Genomic DNA, 21,095 nt, shown 5'->3' with positions numbered 1-21,095 from the left:
GGACACAACATGAACACGCTCTTCTTATTTTAGGGAAAACACTCACAAGCCCACAGGTCTGACCACATTTGTTTGATATTTTCTCTCAACAATGTATTACTCATTATTGCCTGGATGGGATTTCACTCATTACACATCATCTTTTAGTCAGTCGGGGGAATAACTTCACATATTTGATCCCTGTATGCTCAAAGAATAATCTACTGTATATATTACATAATTCCCTCACTGCTTACCAAGTACACTAACTCTAGCTTGCCCAGACAGTCGGCCGCCTACAGTCCTGGTTTCACAGCCGTACATCTGTCCGTCGTACACCTCCACATTGTTGATCCTGAGGGTGCCGTTAGAGAACAGCTTGAATCGAGAGTCCTGGAGGAAAAAAACAGAAATAGAGAAAGATATTAAGATAAGTTAAAAGAATGCATGTCAGAAAAAGGCACCAATAATGGTGTTTGTGTGTGTTATTGTATTTGGTAACCGACCTCTGGCGTGATCATGATGTTGTTGCGGAGCCACGTGACCTCAGGTTCAGGGTTGGCCTGAGCGTGACAGTGAAGGTAACCTGGTTTACCCTCCTCTAGGTGGCTGTCCTGAGGCCTCGTCACCCACACCGGGGCGGCTGTGATCACACACACACACAAAGAAAATGTTAGAAGTATTATATAAGCACAGACATTTTACAACTACCCACACAGAATATACATAATCGCTCATCAGCTACATGGCCTTAAAGGACAACACTTCTTCATTCTTGTATAGATTTTGTATATATATTTTGTCGTATATTTCTGTAATTCTATTTAATTTATGCGTATTTTAACTTGTCTATTTATTGTTCGTGTTCATGTCTCTGTGCTGCTATAACATCTGAATTTCCCCTCTGGGGATCAATACAAGCTGATCTTATCTTAATGAGCTTAGCCCATTGGTCATGACCTAGACACAGACACCATTAATCCCTGTGCATCTAGCAGAAGGTCCAAGTGTTCCCAGCATGCTCCTGACGTTAAGGAACGAGACTTATTGTGAAAGATAGAGTGCTACAATGACGTGCTGTTGGCTTGTGTATCTAAAACTCAACAAATATAACGAAACTATTTTGAGTATCGAACTTAACATTAAACACTGAAAATATAATAAACAAATCGTAAGTAAATAAACATGAAGGGCATTTTAGTTAGGGGACTCCAAATAGCCAAAATGAAAGCAGCAGAGGAAGAGATTTTTTTTTTTTTATATCTCTAGTCAGGGTAAAGCGCCAAAAACACTAGATCCTACATCTCCCATAATGCTTTGTGAAAACATCTTTCAATAGATCTCCCCTGCCCCCGACACGCCAACTTCTTTCAAACCACATGCGTCCAGTTTATCAGACCCAAGATACATTTTTACTTTTTACAACATTACAAAACAGTTTCCCAGGAGTTGTGCTCCTTGTGATGGGTAAACTGAAGTGTCCCTTTAAAGCTGTCTGCGCAAGACTCACTGGCCACAGTGAAGGTGACCTCCTGTGTCCTGCGTCCTGCCCTGTTCTGGGCCACGCAGGTGTAGGTGCCCGAGTCTCCTTCCTCTGTGGGACTGAAGATCAGATCCAGGCCGTCCTGGTACACTCTGCCCTCCGTGGGCACCCGCTGACCTCCTCTCTCCCACCAGACCTGGGGCTCAGGTCTGCCGCGGGGGGGACGACAGGCTACCCGCTGCAGGGTGTCCGCTGTGAAAACCTTCGAATACTTGGGCACCATGTCTTCTATGTCTGTGGTTCGAAAGCAGAGAGAGTGAGGAACTTTTAGCACGTAGTAGCAATTTGAATGCAGAATGAATTGACTTCCACTCACACAAGGCCCCTGATAATCATATATCTGTCTTAAAAGCCAGCGAAGCATTACTGATTTTGAATTTCTTGAGCAGCCCCGAGCACACTTAATTCCAACGCACGGTTCCGTTAGCAGAGATCCTGTCTTGTTAGTGAAAGTCCTCTGATTTGTCGGTCACAGTAATTGGAGAACAAAGCACACAGTAGGCTAACTGGGTATATAGGTTGTGTGGGAATTAACTACGGCCTGTGTGAGGTGGGTCATATCAAAACTGGCAGCCCCTATACAGAAAAGTGGAATGTGATCTGTGGTCCAAAGACTCACGAGACCTCCCACTACTGTGTGGTTTAATACAGTGTGTGTCCCAAATGGAAGTCATTAATACTTTATTGGCCGACAACGCTCTGAAAGCTGGTCAGTGGCTACGACCTTCTATGAGTCTAAGATCTAAATCAATTAATGAGAACAGAAGAAAACACACATTTCTCAGCGGATGAAAGGGAAGTCGAGATGGGGGGGGGGGGCTGTGAGAAATGAATTAGGTTGAGCTGCGATGGAGTGACTGTTTAAACCTGTCCCTAAATACTGAATTCTACTGTGACACAATCCCCTATAATGCCTGCAGGGATTACCATCAGATTAAGTGAATTAAGGTATTTAAATGGAGCTGCGGTTCACTGGGTTAAAACTGCAGATACAGCCGTACCTCCTTAATCCAAAACCCTTGGGGAAAAGGGGGCTGGTCGAGGGGAATTAACTGTTCGAGATTCTGAAACGCATAGAAATTCCAGCGCTAAGCTTATACAAAATATTTGACTTGCATGCACTTGCATTTCCAAATGCTGACTGACTGGTAAAAGGAGATACTACAGATTATTTCTGCCTTACGCTCAAGCAGCCATTAAAAACATTTTCTTTAAGTAAATTCTCTATGGAGGAATGGTTACAGGAAGAAAGCAGGCGCTGTTATGTGCAATATTAAAACAACTGTGTGTGTCTGGACTTGTATGTTACATTGTTTTCCCTACATATATGAGAACCTGATCTTTGTGCACAACCACAACATTATATTGGTTATAGTTTGGCTGTTTTGTTTCCATTTTAAAAGTGGTTTAACACACATACTCATTTGGAAGTAGTCATTTCTTAGCAGTAAATTTCTACTGATGTTGGTAGAAAATCACAGAAGCAGATCTAATGACATTTTACAAGCTCATAATTACACTGCTTGTTAACCAGTTTGAGTCACACTGGCACGCTATCTAATGTTGCTTGATCAGCCAGGTGCTGTTACACTTGGGAGAAGCTTGTTGAGCGAAACGAAATTTGGCAAACGGCTGGACTGGAGGAGGAAATAATATGGAAGGGAAGCAGGAAAATGCTCCTGCGTCGCGTGTGTAGTGGATACAGCTGGGCCGGATGTCAATAAGGGAATGCGATTATCATTGGATAGATCTGGCTCTAAGTGAAAGAGCCAGAAGAAGAAGAGAATGCGATTGGAGGGCGGAAAGATATGTAATCCAAATGCCCCACTCACTCTCTGATTACAGAATCAGAGGTGTTTATCGCTCACCAGTTCAACAACTGCAAATATGCGTGTGTGTGTGTGTGTGTGTGTGTGTGTGTGTGTGTGTGTACCAGCTATGAGGAGGGAGGCCTCCAGTGTAACATGGGGCCCTCTGAGGCCACGACCGACACACTTGTAGGTCCCTGTGTTCCTGGGCTTGACCTGGGTGATGAGCAGTGTGCCGTTGGATAACAGGATCAGACTGTGGAGAAGAGACAAATCAAACACGTTAACACTTCAACCTCTACCCATTCATACTGACACATTTTATTTGTACATGAAAGCACCTTAACAGCAGCGCATATCGCAGAAATGCTTTCTGCACACGTGCAACTCCCACCGCCAGATCTCTCTCAGATGGCATCTGAGAATAATTCGCAGCATTTATTTCGGCCTGCTGGGAGCACCAGATGGAGATGCCATGTCCCCCCCCCCCCCCGGCAGGCTGAAGAAGGGAGTATCAGTGCCAGTGATGGACGGGATGAGAAGTAATTAAAGGCTGACCTTAAGCCAGCTTCAGGACTGTAAGATAAGGAGCTGTGCATCCCACACGGCACAGAACAGAGCTCAACGGACCGGACAACTCAACAGTTCATCACAGCTATAAGACAAACATCACAAAGCTCGTGGGAAAAGTGAAAATGTAAAGCAGAGTGGAATAAGTGCTGCTGGATACAGTTAGGATGCAGAGTTTTCCATCCAGGACTATCTGGCTCTGCACCGGGTTCCCTCAGGAGGGCTGATATTTCTGTGTCATCTCTTCTCTTCTTCTCTTTTCAATAGCGGGAGGGAAATGAGCTGTGGGAGCTTGTGTGTGTGTGTGAATCTGTGTACCTCACTCTAAAGGGAACTCTAAAATAACCACAAAACAAAATGAACAAAGGCAGAGCTTCATCTTTATGGCTACATGCGCAGAAAGAATTGGTACGGTTCCTCACTTCTCCCTCCGGAGTTAGTTTGACCCATGGGGCAGAATTCTTTCTGTCTGCTAAAATAGCCTTGAGCTTACTCCGGTATGTTTTTTCTTAGTTTCACACGCGTGAAAAACAATCTACATCAAATGTTCACACATAATCTAGAGGGGGGGGTTTGTCAAAACAGTGCAGGTGCGAAACAGATGATATCTCCTGCAGAGAGCTGCATTCCTCTGGCGTTCTATCAGCCCAGATCAATAAACACAAACACAAAGGCAGCCTTGGAATACCTCAACCACAGAGAAGCCAGGATTTTAATGAAACAGTCTGTGCGCTAGTTTTATATTCACGCTTATTACCCATCCATCTGTAATACCAGTGCCGAGTCATCACTGCCTAGGTGACCAACCCCCCCCCCCCTCTGACAAGATCATTATACGAGTGACTAACTATTGATGTTGATTCCCTCCCTCACTGAACACAATAATCACTTTACAATCCAAAACCAGGCTCTTGCTCCCCATGTGGAACAGCTTGCCTCCAACGTGTCCATGTATAAGCATGAGGTGCTATGAGCCCTGAGGGTATACTTGGCACTTGGTATAGAAATTGGTTATTATCTAGTGTGCTTATAGGGGACATGCGTACTGTAGCTTGAGGGCTGCAGGAGAGCTGCAAAGTCCTTTGTGATGGGCTGGAGAGAAAGGCTGTGTTCACGTGATGTATAGTAGACGGCAGAAAAACTTTACAGCTCTCTGCTCCAGTAATAATATTCCTTAATGTGCAATTAATCTTGAATGTGAGTTGTAACGGCACAGAGCCCATCGCAAGGGTTTTTACGCCTCATTGGGTTCAAAAGGAATATCCGATTGTAGCTGAAGCTTATATAACGGTGAGTAAGGAGTGGGTCAAGAGTCTTCAGATGTGCGATGAGAAAGAAAAGTGTGTTGCAGAGAGGGGGGGGGGGAATTTAGCGCTCAACATACCGAGACTTGTTTGCCAGCAGCTCGTTTTCGTGGTACCACTCCAACGTGGGGGCCGGCTCGGCGGTGAACTGGCAGTGGAGCGAGGCCTCCTCGTTCTTCAACACCACCTGGTCCTCGGGAGTGACCACCGGCCGCGGAAAACTCTTATCTGTTTAGAGAGGTAGACAAACATCTGCATGATTACATCTGCAGGCGTCAGGCCCGCCAAGGTCCATCTGCGCGGATGTTGTGCGTCGCGCCGGTCTATTCCGATCTTTATTAAAAGCTGCCAACAGCAGCGTGGCGCTGGTGAGCAAGCGGCCTTCAGGTGACGGTGTGTGTCAACACCTCAGGGGCCCCGGGGAGACTTAATGAGGTCAGTGAACCGACCCTGCAGCTTATCTGGACCATCATCTCCTCCTTTTTTTTTTTTTTTTAACCACCTGGAGAATAGAATCACACAAAGGAGACCATCTCTCTCTTCTCTGTGATAATCTTAACTCAAGCTATGGCAAGAAATTGGGGTTAGAGGGACTCAAGTGGGGTCGACTATTATGGAAACAAGAAAAATCTGTGCCTGAATGACCAATTTAATATATCATTTAATGGGTAGAAACAATTTAGGCTGGTCATATTGTATTTCTTACAATGGATGTAGCTGGATTTTTCATATCACCTCTAAACACGGCACAGTATTTTCCTTCTATTCACTTTCTTATGACTCTTTCGAACGTCCCAGCTGCCCTCTAACACTGGACAAGGCTGCTCTGACCTGCCAAAACCGGAGATTTGCTACATAACATCCTAGAGGAGTAAAAAAAAAAAAAAAACTCACAGACTTCAGCACATTGTTATTCTCCAAATACAAAGCTGAAGCTCAATAAAGAAACGGGAACACGAAAATAGCCTTAATCCAGGTTTACATGTGTGAGTCTTTCAAATCTGAACAGCTAATGGAGGTATGGTGCCAATAACAGTATTGGGATATGGTGAAGAAAAAGCAAGGCGTTCACACCTGGCCCACCCAGGAAGTCGGCGAGAAGAGCTCATCTTAAAGAGCTGTGACCGTGCATTGAAAACCTGTCAGCCTTTCCTTAAGGTGAAGGCTTATAGAGGAGCAGAGGGTGGCAACATGGTAACTGGAAACTCAACAATTACCCATTCTTCCTCCACACAGGTGCTAACCTGGCGTGTCTGTGTGTGTGTGTGTGTGCTGCAGGTGACTAATTAGAGTGGAACGGAGCATCAGGTTTCACGCACAGATGTGCTGCTGTATGGAATCTACTTACTCAGTGATGTACTGAGGGAATAATAGGAGGGGCACACACACACACGCACACACGCACACGCACGCACGCACGCGCATGCACACACACACACACACGCACGCACGCACACACACACACACACACACGCACACGCACACACACGCACGCACACGCACGCACACGCACACGCACGCACACTGCTGCTGCTGAGGGAGCTGATGTTATTGTTCACTCTGTACATGTTTATGATGTTGTTTCTGTCTGCGTGGGTGGTGGAGGAGGAAGGTGCTAACACTCTGGTAATCACATTAGGAACTCCATCACTTTCTCTTCCTGCTCTTACTCAACACTAATGGACTATATACACCCCTCTCCTTCTCCTTCTCCTCCTCCTCACCAACACACTTACTGGCAGGTGTGGCAATGTGGAAAAATTCACTCAAGTCATTTTTTTTAAATGGCAATTAAAGGTTTTAACGTGGATATAATGTGCTGCTTTATATAGCTGCAAAATTAAAATATTTGTGTGCTGAACAAACCAAAAATCTGAAGACGTTACCTTGTGCTCCTGGAAATTGTGACGAGCATTTTGACAGGATTTGACATTTTGTGAGAAGTGATCCAGAAAATAATCACTAAATTAATCCATGATGAATTTAACAATTACTTACAGCTTTACAAGCATTTCTAAGAGTGACAGAAAATTGTTGAAAAACAAAGATAATTTCTATGTCGCAGCACAACAATTACACACACACACACACACACACACACACACACACACACACACACACACACACACACACACACACACACACACACACACACACCTATAATGTTGAGAGTGAAGTTGCTGTTGCTGCAGACGTGCCCGGCTGCATTCTTGGCACAGCAGTAGTACAGGCCGTTGTCGTCCGGACTGGCACTCGTGAAGGTGAGCGTCCTCTCCTTGTTGTTGATCTGGTGGCTCTTCTCTGTCAGCTTCACCCCGTCCTTGAACCACTGGCACGTCGGCCTGAGAGGGAGAGGAAAATAGGCATGAGAGAGGTTTAGGAGAGGAGAGAAAATTGGGGACGAGCCGTGTGATTGAGGAAGGAAAAAAAGAAGAGATACAAAGGTGAGTAGAGGGGGAAAGAAGAAGAACAGGAACAAAGAACATTGGGGCATGAGAAAGGCCAACGAGGACAGAAGAAGAAGAGTTTTTCAGTACAGTCCTGAACGTGATCTTTAACCCTTTGAGCTCTGAACTTGAGGTGACTTACCGTGGGTGTCCATCAATATGACAGCGCAACGTGACCGGCGCGGAGCTCTCGATCTCCCCTTCTGAGGCGGGCTCCTTTAACGTCACACCACCACTTTCTAACCCTGAGGAGGAAAAAAAACAGAGTGACCTGTGAGCCGGAGGAGGGAAGGAGCAGGAGTAATAAAGGGAGGAGAAGGACAGGAGGAAGAATTGAGTTAAGTGGTCGTCCCGTCATTCACCCTCGCGAGGACACACTGCGATGCTAATGGATGCAGCGGGGATGAGGGCAGAGTCGGGCACATCGCTGTGACAGCCCAGTGACTCAAGCACGGAGACAAAGCAAGGCAGCTACCACATCACTGGGTCAGCTTTCATCGGCATACCGCTGTCCTGCACTCAGAAGAGCGAGCCGGGCCTTTACGGAGCTTTTTATGGACATTTAATGGACAGTTCATTGGCTTACTGTGTTAAAAGAGCTCCACTGCTGTCAGAGCGGCCCATAAAAATCAGTCAAAAAGGGAAATGAACAACAAGGCGACAGTGAACATGTTTTGACTTTTTTCGCACCATGCAGTTTTAATTCTTTAACAGCGCATACTTCAAAATGTCATCAAGCCTGATCAGGTGTGTCTACAGTATTATTATTATTATTACCACGGGAAGAGCATATGCCACAACATAGTGACGGGCGGCATCACTCTCGCTAGTAACATGAAACCGGATCAATGGCGTCTTGAGTGACAGATGAACAAGAGAATAAATGAAGGAAACAGATGCCAGGGAAAATGATCCCTTGAATGCATCATGCAGCAGTGAAGAATGAGAACAGCGTGGTTTTACCATTAAGGGTTTGACCCAGTTCACTGGGAAATATATATCAACTACATACAGTATGTCAAGAAATCATCACAGCAGCAAATCATCCCTACCTTCTCCTTAGAGGAGGGCAACATACAATCATTTTCCAGTCTCCAAGGGAGACTAGTAGATACATCTCATGATGAACTGAGGCATTTCATCCCTCTTTCAATAAAGAAGCACTGTGGTGGCTCCTGTGCGCTAAGCCTCTTTGGCGTAGCCACAAATTCAGGGCCAGCCATGAAAATGCCTTATTTGATTTGATGGAGACGCTTTTTTCTTTTTTGTTCTTGGGGATCAGTTCTGGATTCGGTACATAGGGTTGCTAACTTCAGGAGTCTTTGTATTTTAAAATGTTATATCAACTGATCGCAACAATGTAAACACACAAAGGCAACATTTTATATTCATCATTCATTAAAAACTTGCACAAATAAGCACAAAAAGGTTTTGGTATTTCTCAATTCTCAGTGACTTGGAGTAACGGATGTCATAGTTTCTGAATAACGCCTACTCATAATAAGAATGAGTAGGCTTGGGCTAACTGCATTTTTTTTTTATTTCTCAGAAATTTGCTAAATAATACTAAAACTGGTATTTTGTGTGATTTTTCAACATATACAATAATGCTTCACACAACTTTGACTGGGTGTGCAGGATGACTGTCCAGCGATGTCCAGCTGCTTTTGTAAAAAGATTTTATAAATCGAGTTTTGGAAGTCGTGAATCGATTCAGAATTTTAGAAGATAAGAGGCTGGATTCTTAAATGAATCGATTCCCCCCCCCCACCACCGCTACTGCAGAGCTAGATGCACACTAAAGTCTACTGGAGGAGGTTATTCATGGAGTCTCCCTTTGGCGAGTGGCACCTTACATTTGTCTGTGATACAGCGTTAGTGGACCCGGCAGGAATTCCCCTTCCCCTGCCGAGTGTGTTGACTACACAAATACTTAATGTTCACACTGAATGAGAACCAGGGCTAATAGTTGTTTACGTGATGATAAAAAAGCTGCGGTTGTGCGACATGCAGTAACTGCACACCCGGCGTGGTTGCTGACAGAGCGTTTCTTTGGGCTGCCCTGGTTTATGCATGTGTCCATGAGGGTTTAGAGTGTATGTAAGTCCTTCCATCATGCTGAGCTTCCTTCCTATAGCCCGTGGCTGAATACTGCGGCTGCATCTCTGCTGTTTCGATCATCTATGAAATATGCATGGCATGAGCCTCCACCTGAGACGGCGGTGGAGACGGGGGGGGAATCACCGCTGTGAGGTCAGAGGGGGCGCTAGAGGAAGCCCTGTCACAATGAATTACAATGGAACCGGGTATTACTCTGCACCCTGGGGGATAATGGGTAATCATCTCTACAGTAACGGGGGCCGCTCATTAGCTTCCTCACAACACGAATGCCCCGAGAACAGTGAGTGTGTGCACATCACGCTGCATTAGATCAAATGTGTGTGTTTATGCGTCTGTTAGAGGCAAGTGTTTGAGCGTGTATGTGGTGATCAGAAGTAAAACACACTACGGTGCTGTGCCCCTGAGCTTGAATGCATGCGTGCAAATGTACTCGATTGACTTTTGAGAGTTCTGCAGAGAGTCCTAATTGGTTGGGTGTCTCAGTCAAGGCCGTTCTACCTTAGCGGAGGAGGTGGAGGTGATGAAGGCCATCCCAGCTACGGGGACCTGGGGCCAGACACTTGAACAGACGTATTATTAGTGCACTGGAAGCATAACGGGGCCCACAAAACCAGACGGGGAAACAGTGAGTCACCGAGGAGGAGGACAAAGTTTGATAGAACAACAAGTGTCATCTGCAGTACGACTGACATTAGCAAAATGAAATAAAGAATTTGTTTCAACCAGCGTGGTGTAACAGGTGGATGCTTCCACTATCAGGTGGTGTCAGACCGAGACACGGCTGAATTTTAAAAGTTCACATTCTTTTATGAGAGTCTGTGGGTTTTTCTGCATCGATTGCCAGTTGACATAATAAAAAAAATAGTGCGTCAACCTACAGATTTACACCCGTCGGTGGCTGGTACGTCTTTTTTGGGAAAACCCCTCTGACACCTTTTTTTGTGTAAGAAATATTTTACATTCCAGATGCATGAGTGTGAAATCCGAGCAAAGAGAGCTGGGTAGGTAGAGCGAGCACTAAGACAAACCATGGTGAAAAAGTAATCACTGCTTGACCTCTGACCTGACAATAATTGGAAAAATGAATGCACACACACACACACACACACACACACACACACACACACACACACACACACACACGACTGTCTAAAGTTTCTGCCACTCTTGGCCTATTCTGCTCTCTAGCAGGTTAAATCCAATTATTGGTATTATTTAATTTCCACTTTGACCTGGATTTTCGAACAGTCACACATTCTAACCCTTTACTCCGCTCACAGCTCCATTCAAGGTTCAGGTTTCTCCAGCTGTCCCCTCGACAAACAGAAGGCGCTCTTTCATAACCTGTTAGTGGCAAATACTTCTCCGTAATCCCTCCCAGAATGCATGACTAAGTGTTGGAGTAGGCCTGGCAGCTAACGCCATAATTAGGGGCGTATAATTATTATGCTGGAGGCAGAACAGGAAGCACTATCAACCTGGGGACGATAACAGATGAATTGTGAGGATATTGTGAAGGCAGATGCTTGGACCGTTCATTCCTCACCGTGCCAAACGGCAACGGCGTGTTTTTCCGTTTCACTCAATGAGCTGATTTGTTGCCATGGGGAAGGGTTTCTGCGACAGAGAGGCAAGGTGCATTGTGATATCCAGGGGAGTGTTTGGGGATAGAGATTTAACTGACAGCACCATGTGGGTATGGAAATAACTAAAACATGTGGCAGAGTGGCTTAATGTTGTTAACTGTGTGCCCTAGAGCAGTCCTGGGAACGGCGTGACGAAGTCAGCTCTAGGCGAGGTGTCAGATGTTATCAGCTGTGGATGACAGGGGTCAAACTACGGCAACTCAGAGAGATGCTGCTGCTGTGACAAGGCAGAAAGAGGAAGAGGGGAAAAAAGCCTCTGAGACTGGAGCAAAGTGACACTGCAGGGGAGAAGCTGACAGATGGAGCCTGGGTCATTAAACACGAGGAGCTGCAGTTTTTTAGCTCATGCGAGACAAGAATTTTTTTTTTTTTTTTTTAAATTGCAGGATTGATGACAGGATGTGAAAGAGTGAAGCTGCACCAGCGATCACTAAGGATGCTCTAAAATGCATCCACCGAACAAATGTAGGTTAAGGACACACGCTGTGTGATTAAACTGAGATGGCGCGCGTGTGTGTGTGTGTGTGTGTGTGTGTGTGTGTGTGTGTGTGTGTGTGTGTGTGTGTGTGTGTGTGATTAAATAGGGGGGAAAATGTGCCTGTGTTTTTAATGGTATGCTTTCCTTCTTCCTACAACCAGTGTCCCCGATTTAAAAAAAAGACTGTCATTCCGCATCTCGTTACCGAGAGTCAAGTGAAGCGTTGCCTCCAGGACCAACAAACACGCTGACAATAGTGACGGCTGAGCCCGACGCCTCCGCTGGACGCGGTCTCGCCATGGAGACCCAGTGACCGGGCGGGACAAAAGGATGAAGGGGGGCTAAAAACCTCTATTAGTGAAAACAGAGGGGGGGATAATTACTCCGAATAACTCTCAACTGGCAGGATTTGCCCACCCACCATCGAGAGCAAGATAAATTAACTCTCTCTCTAGGCAGGAGTGGGGGAGGGGAAACAATCTACTCCGGTACAGTCTATGTACAGTACATATGGAACACCCCCCCCCGCCGCAACCCACATTTACTACTACGCACGCGAACTAGCATACACATGAGTGGACGCACATGCAGGGTTAATGCCGGAGGGGGTCTTTGCGTTTAAGCCGTGCGCGGCTTTATCGCCCGTTAAATGCATGTTGGGGAAATATGAGAACATCTGTCATAACATGGTCTGATCCACCTAAAGTGGTCCAGAGATGGCCGGCCGACCGGCGCGTTCTGAGAGAGACAAACGTGTTGATGCACACGGCGTACAGAAGTGATTAAGAATGATTTATCACTGCATGATACCTTGCCTTGTGTGTTTGATTTAGGAGAGTATGTGCCGTGCTGCAAGTTATCTTGTTACTCCTTTTAACAGCGGACAGGAGGAGGACTGTAGGTGGTGTCTTATCTGAAGTCCTGCCTGAGGAGTCCACTCCTGTTGATGTACTCTTATCAAACTGATACAGAGCTATCAATCTAACAAGTTCTAGCAGAACGTACTGCACGGCATCCATTAATATCGGACTCTCAGCTATGCTGCTTGTATCTGCTTAATGTAGTGCAGGTCTGGGGTCTGTAGTGGACTTGCTAAAAGCCTCTGCAAGCATACCTAACTTCAAAGGTCTCCTTAAAAGGCTTCTTGATACGATGCCCTATAAACACCCTCAGAGGCAGATGAGGAATCCGTGCATCCAAACACGCACGCTCATTAACACCCGCAAATAGGAATACAGGGAATCTCTTGAGCAGGCACATTTGTTACTACGCCTCAGATACACGGGTCAACTTACCGAGGAGTTTCAGAGGACCAAATTTAAGTCGTTTGTTGAACATCTATTTAGCTAAACCTGCAACCTGCAGAGGTGGTTTGGCAAACTTGTTGACAGACAGTTGTTCATTCAGGCAATCAAACGGACGTTAGCAACATGAGCATTCCCTCTAAAGCTGCTTAGCGCTCCAACACTGCTGTTTGGTGCTGGCAGGTAGAGTGCAAGAGGTTTATAGTGCTTTATGATGGAAACAGTTGACTGCTGTGTCAAGACATGCTTCCAATGAGAGCTGTATGAGTGAACCAAAACAGTAAACATAATAACAAAGTCCTGTGCAGCTGTGGGGAACTCCAGATTTGATAATTATCACTACGAGCTAATTATCACTACGAGCTACACCTTTCACATTACACCGTAATTTCATCCACTGTTAATATCAAAATATTGATTATTGCAGATTTAACATGCAACCTCTTAAACCTCTTCTGAATGTCAAAAGAGAAGTCTTATCTGTGCCTTGAACTTGGTCCAGATCGGGATCAAGTTGCAACTTATTATATAATTAGACCATCCCCCCCTTTTTCTCTAAAATCTGAACTGATCATAAAATCTGTTACCACTATTCTATGTGCAACCACAAGTGGCCATAAATATTTCCATGATTAAATCATTCATCGAGAATAAATTTAATTTTTAAAAAATGATCACACCACCTTCCTTCCAATGAAAACATGGCTTTCTTTTCCAATGCGTGGGAATATTAATGACCTGGCAGAGAATAAAGTTCATTCTGGGTCACGAAGGCAGCTCTAAAGAACTGGTGCTTCGTGTCCGACTTGTTTTCTTCCCTCTTTAATCTGTGGGAGTGTGTCAGTTGAGCTGTATTGACACACTACTTCATGTGTAATAGCTACACATAAAAGCATTTGCCTTTCAGATCAGACAAGGTTTGGAAAACTGATGTTGCTTTCTTTGGTCTATCTGGCGAAAACTTCAATAGTTCAGAGTCGGCCCACAAATATCCACTAGTGGAGGCACATCACAGAGCAGGGGTTAAACCTCTGCCCCTCTCAGTTTGCTCCTAGGAGGTCTGGACACTCATCTGTTCTTGTAATCAGCAACATCACCGCAAAGAGAAACCTTCGGCAGAATGTGGCAAGAGAGGACAACATTTTCCAGATGGGGCCCACTTTTCACCCTGCTTTGCTTTTTGTTTTCTACGACCGTCAGTGCAAACTCTCTCTCTCTCTCTGTTTGTAAGACACAAAGGCTTTTGAGTAACAACTGGTACCTGAGGGCTTTCCACAATACAGGAACACGGTTGTTATTTATCCCAGACAGCGTTGTGCAGAATTCCCATGGCTTCTTCTGAAACTTAAGAGGTTCGTGGAGCTTTGGTTCAGGGGCTGAACAACAAAATTAATATACTAGTGTGCCTCCCCTCAATGGGACAAAACGCCTGGAAAGTGAAAGCGAAAACCCTGACAAATAAAAAGCTGGAGCGAGGAGGGCAGTGTTAATGTAAACCTAAATAATTATATAGCTGTAAATTACACTGCTCCAGTAATTCCAGATAAAAGCCTTTTGATAGTATATGTGAAAAGAGAGTGTTGCCCAACGGAGAAAAAAAAAAAGAAACAAGCAACAAGAAACACATGCTTGGTGGCGTACGTATCCAGTTTCCTTTGGAGAGAGGGAGAGGAAGCCACAAAGAACAAGGCAACAAGGTGGAAACATTCCTTCAGCTCATACTACCTGTCATCTTATACTGTGACTTTTGTTGGGCTTTTTTGATCCAGAAACTTGATGCGAGCCCTTGTTGCCATTATGAAACCCTGTCAGCTGGCAACTTTCACTCAGGTTTTTTTTTTTTTCTTTTCTTTTTTTAAGAATGAGGGTGAGAACGGCTTGAAATGAAACACTCACACTTGATATTGAAGGAGGCGTTGGTGGACTGGAGAAACTCTCCCGTGGCCGCGTTTAATGCCACGCACACGAAGCTTCCTGCGTCCAGCTGCCGATCCACAGCGGTGAACTTGAGGTTGCTGCCCTCCCGGAAGCGCCTCTCGCTGTTTTGTAGAGGCTTGCCGTTGTGACGCCAGACGTAACTGATGTCAGCCGGATCGCTGACCTCGCAGCGCAGCATGGCGCTGCGACCGTGCAAGGCATCCTGGGACTTGGGCTCCTTCGTGAACTGGATGGCAGCGGCCTGGATGGCCAGAACTGGAAAGGGAGAGAGAGAGAAGAAGAGGGAAAGTAAATGACAGAGGATAAGAATGGGGTTGCCGTTAACAGTTTACTGCTTTTTCCGTTCATTAAGTGTACGCCATGGCAACCACTTAGCCTGCTGGAGGAATGTGATGTTTAGACAATACCGGCTAGCTGTGAATTATTTTGTCGTAAAATGATTGGACCCAACATGGAGAAAATACCTTTCCCCCCCGTTAGTGTGTCTGTGACACGAGCGGGTGATCCAACACTCACTCACACACACTCATACACTCTCTCACTCACACTCACACACACACACACACACACACACACACACACACACAGTCATGTGCCATCACATCAGCCTGTCTAACAAGACATGATGTGTTGCACACACACACATCCTCACGCACACTTAAATCTTTTATTTCCCCTCGTGATGCGGAGTACAAGCTGTGAGAGAGAGAGAGAGAGAGAGAGAGAGAGAGAGAGAGAGAGAGAGAGAGAGAGAGAGAGAGAGAGAGAGAGAGAGACGGGTTTTCTGCTCTATTTACCCACATCTCTGTGGAGAAAAAGGACAAGAGTGGGACTTGGACTACGGCTGGATGAACACCACACGGTCACAATAATATGCTACAGTTACAAGCTAAGAGGTCACAGTGCACAGGAAACAACATTTATTGTGAGCATTTGTATTTTTCCCATTTTAAATACCAATCATGGAACAACTGGAACACGTCTGTGACAACACTGCGGTGGTATGTGGTAAGAATTACGATCTAACCAATTAACCTTCATGTATTGATTTTAAATAGACTAGACAAGAAACACAAATGTTTTCTTTTCAAAGTGTTTTCAAACTTGCTCATTCACCTCTGCCTGAGAACAAAGACCAAAACAAATCTTTTCAAATCTTTTCATGGCAAGCTGCACTCGTGATTGTTGCCAATTAGAAAACACGTCTTGGAAACAAGGGAAGGAGTCTGACTGGCATCTTCCAATTTAAACTCAACAGCTGCTCCATTCGGGCCTCCTTGCTTGAACAACTACCACCGTGAACTACTCATCAATAGCCATCTCAATAGTGTGTCAAGGCAGGCCCCCCTGTGCCCCTGTGCAGCACAATGTTATCATACCAGATGTCAAAGTTTGTTATCTTAAGGGACGGTCCACCGCTAGAGTCGATTAAGCATACCTACACCTGCGTAACGGTGCACGTGTGTGAGTGCTTGTGTGAGTGCTTGTGTGTGTGTGTGTGTGTGTGTGTGGGGGGGGGGGTGTTCATAGCCTATTGCAGTACTGGAGCCAAGTAAAAATGGGATCTTTCAATAATGTTAAATCAAGGAGCCTGTTGAAGATGAGCCAAGGTAATTCCTCCATGTTTGAACCTCCTCATCCCACCGCTGCCGTCCTGCTCTTAATCAGACTCACCTTTGTCTCAGCTGCAGGTGGCTCGAGCTGACAGACAGACATGGCAGGCAGGAAAAAGAGGCAGAGAGGCTAGTCAAACACAATAACACCGCTAGAGAGGCTGTGGATAGGCAGGGTGGGACATGGACAAATCATGGACAATTCAACACCTCCCACACAGATAAACATTATTCTTCTTGTGTCAAAGTCAAAATTCACTGCTGAATGCCTCCTTACTGAGCACACCAGCCACTGCATGAAATAAATATCCTCAAAGACACCGCAGCAGGACGCACTGAAGACAACAACCACCATTCAATGTTTTCCCACAGTGGGACAAATCCACAGACATCTCCCTTGAAGGTCCAATCACAAACATGGTCTGTATGACAAGTCAGTGCATTGGTCAGGATGCTGGAATGAACCCTGAGAGTGAGGATTTTACAGTCAGACGTCTCTGCTGTCCAACATGACATTTCTTCTTTCAAATGTCCTTTTGGACCTTCGCTCGGACTGCACTTTCGTATCGATGCACTCAATACTTTTGGATCTAGATGTCCATGTGAGCACATTTTAATTAAAAAAACATTTCGGTCTCACTATATTTCAACTTGGTAAAACAACAAGGGATGGTGAGGCAATGACGCTATACCCCAGTGTTATTGTTTCTAGTCCATCACTCTTTTTATTTTTTATTATTTCACCAGGCTGTCAGTAGAATCGATGCTCCTTCTGGGAATTGAATGGAGACACCGTATTAGAGGTCACGGCCCAGTGGCTTTCTCTTCAGCCGTTAATACAACGTTGGAGAGAAATGGACAGGCTCCAGGAGAAACAGCTGCTGCCAGATGACTGGCTTTTATCTCATCGAATCTGTCAAAACGCCTCACTGTGGATCAAATGTCACCTCAATTTGAGCCGCCCAGACTGGAGAACCATCCATCTCCCCTCATTTCCACAGAGATATTTCATATATAATCACAGCATCTTTCTCTTTTTGTCTTTTCATGCTCCGTCTCAACACAGGGTGAAGGTCTACATAGTTGGTCCAAAGACAGAAAAAATAATGATTTATCATTTTGGAAATTTAAAGTTATTTATTGAGCAAAAATACAAATCATTGGCTTGTTTAAGCTTTGCTGCTTTTCTCTGTTTTACATCATTATAAGTTAAATATATTGAGTTCTGGACAATTGGTTGAACCAAACAAGCAACTTAAATAAGTTGTATTGGTCTCTGAGAACTTCTGACTTACTGGTTATGGACATAATAATTAGCCCAACTTCAATAATCATTCTTCCATCATCTGGATATATTGCACAACAGATTGTTATTAAGTCTCTTCTGCATAAGAGAGTGGTCTCACACAATGTCTCTCAGAGGCTGAGAATTTGTTTCATGTGTATAAAACCAGGATAAAAAGGCAGCAGATGGGCAGGAAACACCGGCAGAGTCACCCCCAACATCCACCTCAAACAATCTATCAAGTAATGTTCACAGACAGCACGCCGCCTCCATGCCAAGCTTACACAGCTGCGGTGTGAGATGGCGTGCCAACTTCCATCGCACTCCGTCTACAGCAATGTTACAGGCTTTGGTGGAGAAACGGCAGAGCTGTGGAACGCAGCTGATGGTTATATTTGAGATGAACGCTGACATTCGGTGTGAGTTTGTGCGTGTTTAGAGAGGGAATGACTTCCTGGAAAAGTCCCAGCAGAGACAGCAGAGACAGCACGCACGCGCACGCACACGCACACACACACACACACACACACACACACACACACACACACACACAGAGATAAGGTGTTTTCACATCCCACAGGACGGCAGAGCAGATAGAGGGAGCGGGTAGAGCGTTGGCATCGTCCATCACATCTGACGAAGTCTGCCAAGTTTACAGTACTGATCAAACAGGGAAGGCTCCGTGACCTACATCTCTCTCTCACACACACACACACACACACACACACACACACACACACACACACACACACACACACTCTGCCTCTGAACGCAGCTGATGGTTATATTTGAGATGAACGCTGACATTCGGTGTGAGTTTGTGCGTGTTTAGAGAGGGAATGACTTCCTGGAAAAGTCCCAGCAGAGACAGCAGAGACAGCACGCACGCGCACGCACACGCACACGCGCACACACACACACACACACACACACACACACACACACACACACACTCTGCCTCTCTGACACTCTTATCCAAACAGACATACAAGAACAGACATCTCGCACACGCACACACACACACACACACACACACGCTGCAAGTTGCAACAGAAATACTTCTAAAGTTGTGTCTGTCTGACCAAATCAATACAGTTCACTTAGGTCGCGCTTTTCATTGAGTCACACAAGGGCTGAGGGGAAGAGGAATGTTCTGCACAGACTGAGTGACATTTCAAATAGATAAGCGGGGCAGATGCTATCCAAACTCCCACTGAGGGCCCTTCAAAGTGAGAGTGGTTGAAAGGGAGAGTTGCAGATAAAGGGGAAACAAACAACGAGAGGAAGGGAATGTTGTTATGTCAAAACTCTTCAGACTGAGTTGTTGAAAAGAGGGGAATGTTAAATTGACAAGCTGAACTAACCATTGCACATAGAGATACAGTGGAGTAAATCATCAACTGTGGCGTTTTTGACTACTTTATCCCCTTTGTAAAGTGTCTGAGTTTTTTGAAAAGCACCTATTAAATAAAATGTATTATTATCCCTAGCAGCGCTATGGAGCACCTTTTGTGGTTTCCCTCTTCGTTTGCACACAAGACACATTGCTCTGACTCGTTACACATGATTGTGTTGACAGACGGTTGAAGGCTGTAACAAGCAAAGAAGAGCAGCGACGTGCCATCAAAGGCAGCAAAGAAGACGACTGCAAGCTAGAACAACACGGACATTAATAATGCAGAAGGAAAACAAAATGTATAAATCAGCTTTGGAAGGATTCAACGTGTATTACACGTCAAGGAGACATACTGAATGTAAACATAACTGCATATCCTCACATTTCAGATGCTGAGACAAGTAAATGAACTGCATTTTTGATTGACAAACGACTTCATCAAAAACAATCTTGATAAACGATTAAACGTCGGAGTTTATGTTGACTGACTATTCAATTGATTTAAAATGTAGCCTTTCTTTAAAAACCAGCAGGCTTCAGACCAGGAAAGGAATATGGTGTCGTAATAAGTCGAAGCTGTTGCAACCTGTGCAAGGTGCAAACACTCTTTCTCCAGGGAGCCTCCATCTCTTCACAGATTAAGAAAAACAGAAAACAAAAGAGTCTTGGCTCTGATACCAATCAATATGCACTTGCCGGGAAAAGCTTGCAACGGATACGCTAATGCACCCGGATGAGCAGCCATCGCCATGAAATATTAATAGTTCTTCGTTTCGTTTCCCTGGATTTCGATCAAGGTATTTGGAAAGAAGTTGGAAGAAAACTAGGTTAAAGTCGGAGGGGGGAAACTGCTGAGAGAGGTGAAATATCCACACACAGGGATTCTCCTCTTCCAAGTCGCTGCACTGCCGACCCCATTAAGCCTGGCCCGGCTGTCAGGGCTGTCAGGTGGAAGTCGCCTTCAAGTCGGCCTGACAGACAGAACCCACCATAATGGGCTCATCAGCAGGCAACGCCCCCCTTCTCGCTTTCTCAACTCTGTCAGAAGTCTCAACGCAGGCAGAAGTGGAATCATATTTCAGGAAAAAGCAACGTTGTATCGCCATATCAGCATGGGGTGGAACGCAAGCCGCAGAATTGGGGTCAAAGAAAAGAGTTGTGTTGGAGTGAGCGGGCATCGTTTGTGGACATCAACACCAAAATCAATATCCAGATAAGAAACCGTTTGGACATTAATCCAGACTACACACAGGCCGTTATTGTGCAGGTTGACTGTCAAAACTAAAAAGATGCTTCTGAGAATATGTACTGTATTTCTAAAACTGTTTAAGATAAGAGCCTGAATTCCTTCAGATAAACAGCTGCATCATAAAGGACGTTATCTTGTCAGTGAGGATCCTGGGATCGGGATAGAGTGTCTCCAGCAGGCCGGCCAGGTTGACGCTGAGCGTGGTGAAACAACATGCCAGAGGCTGCAAGAGGTTAAAAGGGGAAGACGTCCACGCACGCATAGACGCAAACGGCAGCATCCACAAATACTTGGCACCGGGCACACTCGCGTCTCCCCCTGTGGGGAGCTCAAAAAGCCCCTATGCGTGTGATTTCACGGTCTCTCAGCGGACCGTGTCGGAGCGAGACAGCTGCTCTGAAACGTTTCGGTGTG

The 21,095-nt window shown here is 45.3% G+C and overlaps 1 protein-coding gene across 2 annotated transcripts in view; it reads right to left on the bottom strand.

Annotated features, from left to right (window-relative positions):
- Positions 1-21,095, bottom strand: part of ptk7b (protein tyrosine kinase 7b) — a 67,435-nt gene that overhangs the window by 8,276 nt on the left and 38,064 nt on the right. For both annotated transcript variants that reach the window (XM_068725480.1, XM_068725488.1), the window contains exons 2-9: positions 15,097-15,393; positions 7,794-7,896; positions 7,362-7,546; positions 5,285-5,432; positions 3,456-3,586; positions 1,490-1,756; positions 486-622; positions 237-372 (exon numbers count right to left, since the gene is read on the bottom strand). In XM_068725480.1, coding sequence (XP_068581581.1) covers positions 237-372; positions 486-622; positions 1,490-1,756; positions 3,456-3,586; positions 5,285-5,432; positions 7,362-7,546; positions 7,794-7,896; positions 15,097-15,393 — 1,404 coding nt within the window. The remainder of the gene's footprint in view (positions 1-236; positions 373-485; positions 623-1,489; positions 1,757-3,455; positions 3,587-5,284; positions 5,433-7,361; positions 7,547-7,793; positions 7,897-15,096; positions 15,394-21,095) is intronic.

Source organism: Cebidichthys violaceus, unplaced genomic scaffold, assembly GCF_023349555.1.
Source record: "Cebidichthys violaceus isolate CVI_PGR_0920_01 unplaced genomic scaffold, fCebVio1.0.p SCAF_10, whole genome shotgun sequence".
In the NCBI taxonomy this organism is placed as follows: domain Eukaryota; kingdom Metazoa; phylum Chordata; class Actinopteri; order Perciformes; family Stichaeidae; genus Cebidichthys; species Cebidichthys violaceus.
Note: the sequence above shows the minus strand (reverse complement) of the source record. Positions and strands in the feature narration are given on the sequence as shown.